The sequence below is a fragment of the Austrofundulus limnaeus genome, unplaced genomic scaffold (genome assembly GCF_001266775.1).
Source record: "Austrofundulus limnaeus strain Quisiro unplaced genomic scaffold, Austrofundulus_limnaeus-1.0 Scaffold399, whole genome shotgun sequence".
In the NCBI taxonomy this organism is placed as follows: Eukaryota; Metazoa; Chordata; class Actinopteri; order Cyprinodontiformes; family Rivulidae; genus Austrofundulus; species Austrofundulus limnaeus.
The window spans coordinates 475,564-477,755 of NW_013952801.1; the positions used below are offsets into that span (position 1 = coordinate 475,564).

The 2,192-nt window shown below is 38.6% G+C and overlaps 1 protein-coding gene across 1 annotated transcript in view; it reads right to left on the reverse strand.

Annotated features, from left to right (window-relative positions):
* The window catches only part of LOC106528731 (microtubule-associated serine/threonine-protein kinase 3), a gene marked incomplete at both ends in the record, with an annotated part of 73,647 nt that overhangs the window by 26,812 nt on the left and 44,643 nt on the right, over positions 1-2,192 (reverse strand). Inside the window, 1 exon segment of the mRNA XM_014023968.1 lies at positions 1,437-1,559. Coding sequence (XP_013879422.1) covers positions 1,437-1,559 — 123 coding nt within the window.

Sequence of the window (2,192 nt, forward strand, 5' to 3'; positions counted from 1 at the left end):
TCTGCCTCCTTCCTTACGGCTTGTGGGCTTGTGTACAGTCTCAGGGTGCTGGATTTGGGGTGGAACCCTTAGCTGGCCAATGGAAGAGATGAAGGCCACGGATGTTAAGACTCTGAAGCTACTAACCATGGTTAGTAGCTTCCATGGTTAGTGGAGGGTTCCACCCCAAATCCAGCACCCTGAGACTGTACACAAGCCGTAAGGAAGGAGGCAGAGGACTAGTGAGTGTGAGAGCCACTGTCCAGGATGAAACATCCAAGATCCATAAATACATCAAGGACAAAGCCTCAACGGATGATGTGCTACCTTTCATTTAATTTAATTTGTGATTTGTGTTTTGTTGTATGTTGAATTTGTGTTGTTTTTAAATGAATAAACTTTAAATTAAACTAAACTAAAATACTCAGGGGGGGCTATGCCACCCCCTGCTGGTGCCCCTGTTGTCATGTAGTTGGAAACACGCAGAGCGCAGGCCTGCGGAGCACACACAGCTGAGGAGAATGAAAATTGTGAATTGTCTAAGAAACATTTTAACTCTCCATGAGAAAAAAACTGTCAACTCAGCAGATTAACTCAGAACAGCTCAGCTGTGATGATTCCTCTGCTCCACAAAATGCACACAATAGATTTGTTGTTGTGTAAAGTTGTGTGTAATTTATGGATCAATGTCATCTGTTCTGCAGGTTGATATCACCACAAGAAGAACTGAGGACAGTGTGTGTTTTTTTTTGTTTGTTTGTGTCACACTGAACAAATTACAATCAGGTATTTTACTGTAGTTCTGAGTGGAGTCATGCAGATGAATGAGAGACTTCATGACTCTAAAATATAAATCACACCGCYGCAGAAACTCGCTGCGATTCGTTTCTTCACATCAACTATTTAATAAATATTTTTCTAAGTTCCACCAAACTCAAGTTCCTCTGTTTACAGTCATTTATTAAAGACATGTAAAGGTGGAAATGRGCCGCTGAAGACAGCAGCTTCACACACACGCGTACACACCAACACTGAATAGACTGCATATATCATGTAAACTCAATCATGAAGGAGATAAAATTTGATTTATGTATATGAAATTTGACCTAACAGCAACCAGTAGCTACAGGTGTTTGATGACGTAATCCGCACTGCCCCAATTCTCACTTGTTTTGCAGACTTGTAACCTGCGCACTCCAACACTTATGTTCACTTCAACTGAATCCACACTTCACAGAGGGGTGTAGGGTGCACTGAGCATTGGGACTGGGCCACAGTGCACTTCAAGACTGCTTCACCCAGTATCAACTTTCACACAGAGACATACTGCTGCTGGTGCCATCTACTGTGCTCTAACTGGATACACATGCATGAATCTGTCTGTCTGTATCTGTATCTGTCTCATATAGAATAATATAAAAGATCCTGTATGATTAGGACTCAAATAATCCACATACTGTCAAAGTAACTGGTGTCGTCCTCTGTCTCCAGCTGAGGTATGAACTCAGCTTTCTGCCTCAGAAGACCGTTCCAGTCCAGGCCCTGAAAGAACATGTGCATCTTCACCTCTGTGGTCCCACCTGAAGTCAAGTACAAACAAAACAAACTTCACTTTACTTAAGTATCAAAAGTAAACTTCTGACACAAAATGTACTTAAGTACTGTATTAAAAGTACAAGTACCTTATCATAAAAATACTTTGGTAAAAGTTATTCTCTAAGACTATTACTTCAGTAAAAGTCTTAAAGTATCTGATATTGTTTGTACTTAAGTATCAAAAGTAAATTTCTGACACAAAATGTACTTAAGTATTAAAAGTAAAAGTACTGAATAAAAGAACAAGTATCTTATCATAAAAATACTTCGGTAAAAGTTAAAGTCTTGTCTAAGAATATTACTTGAGTAAAAGTCTTAAAGTATCTGATATTTTTTGTACTTAAGAATCAAAAGTAAATTTCTGACACAAAATGTACTTAAGTATTAAAAGTAAAAGTACTGAGTAAAAGTGAGCAGTTAGATTTTCCTAAATGACATTTATTGGGAGGTGACCGGCCCCCCAAAAAACATTTTTTTCTGACAGCGTGCAGCTGTGATGGGTTGTGTACAAGCTAATAGTGTGTCAGAATGGTATATATTAACAGTGGTTTGCAAAAGTATTCATACCCCTTGAACTTTTCCATATTTTGTCACATTACAACCACAAACATAAATAT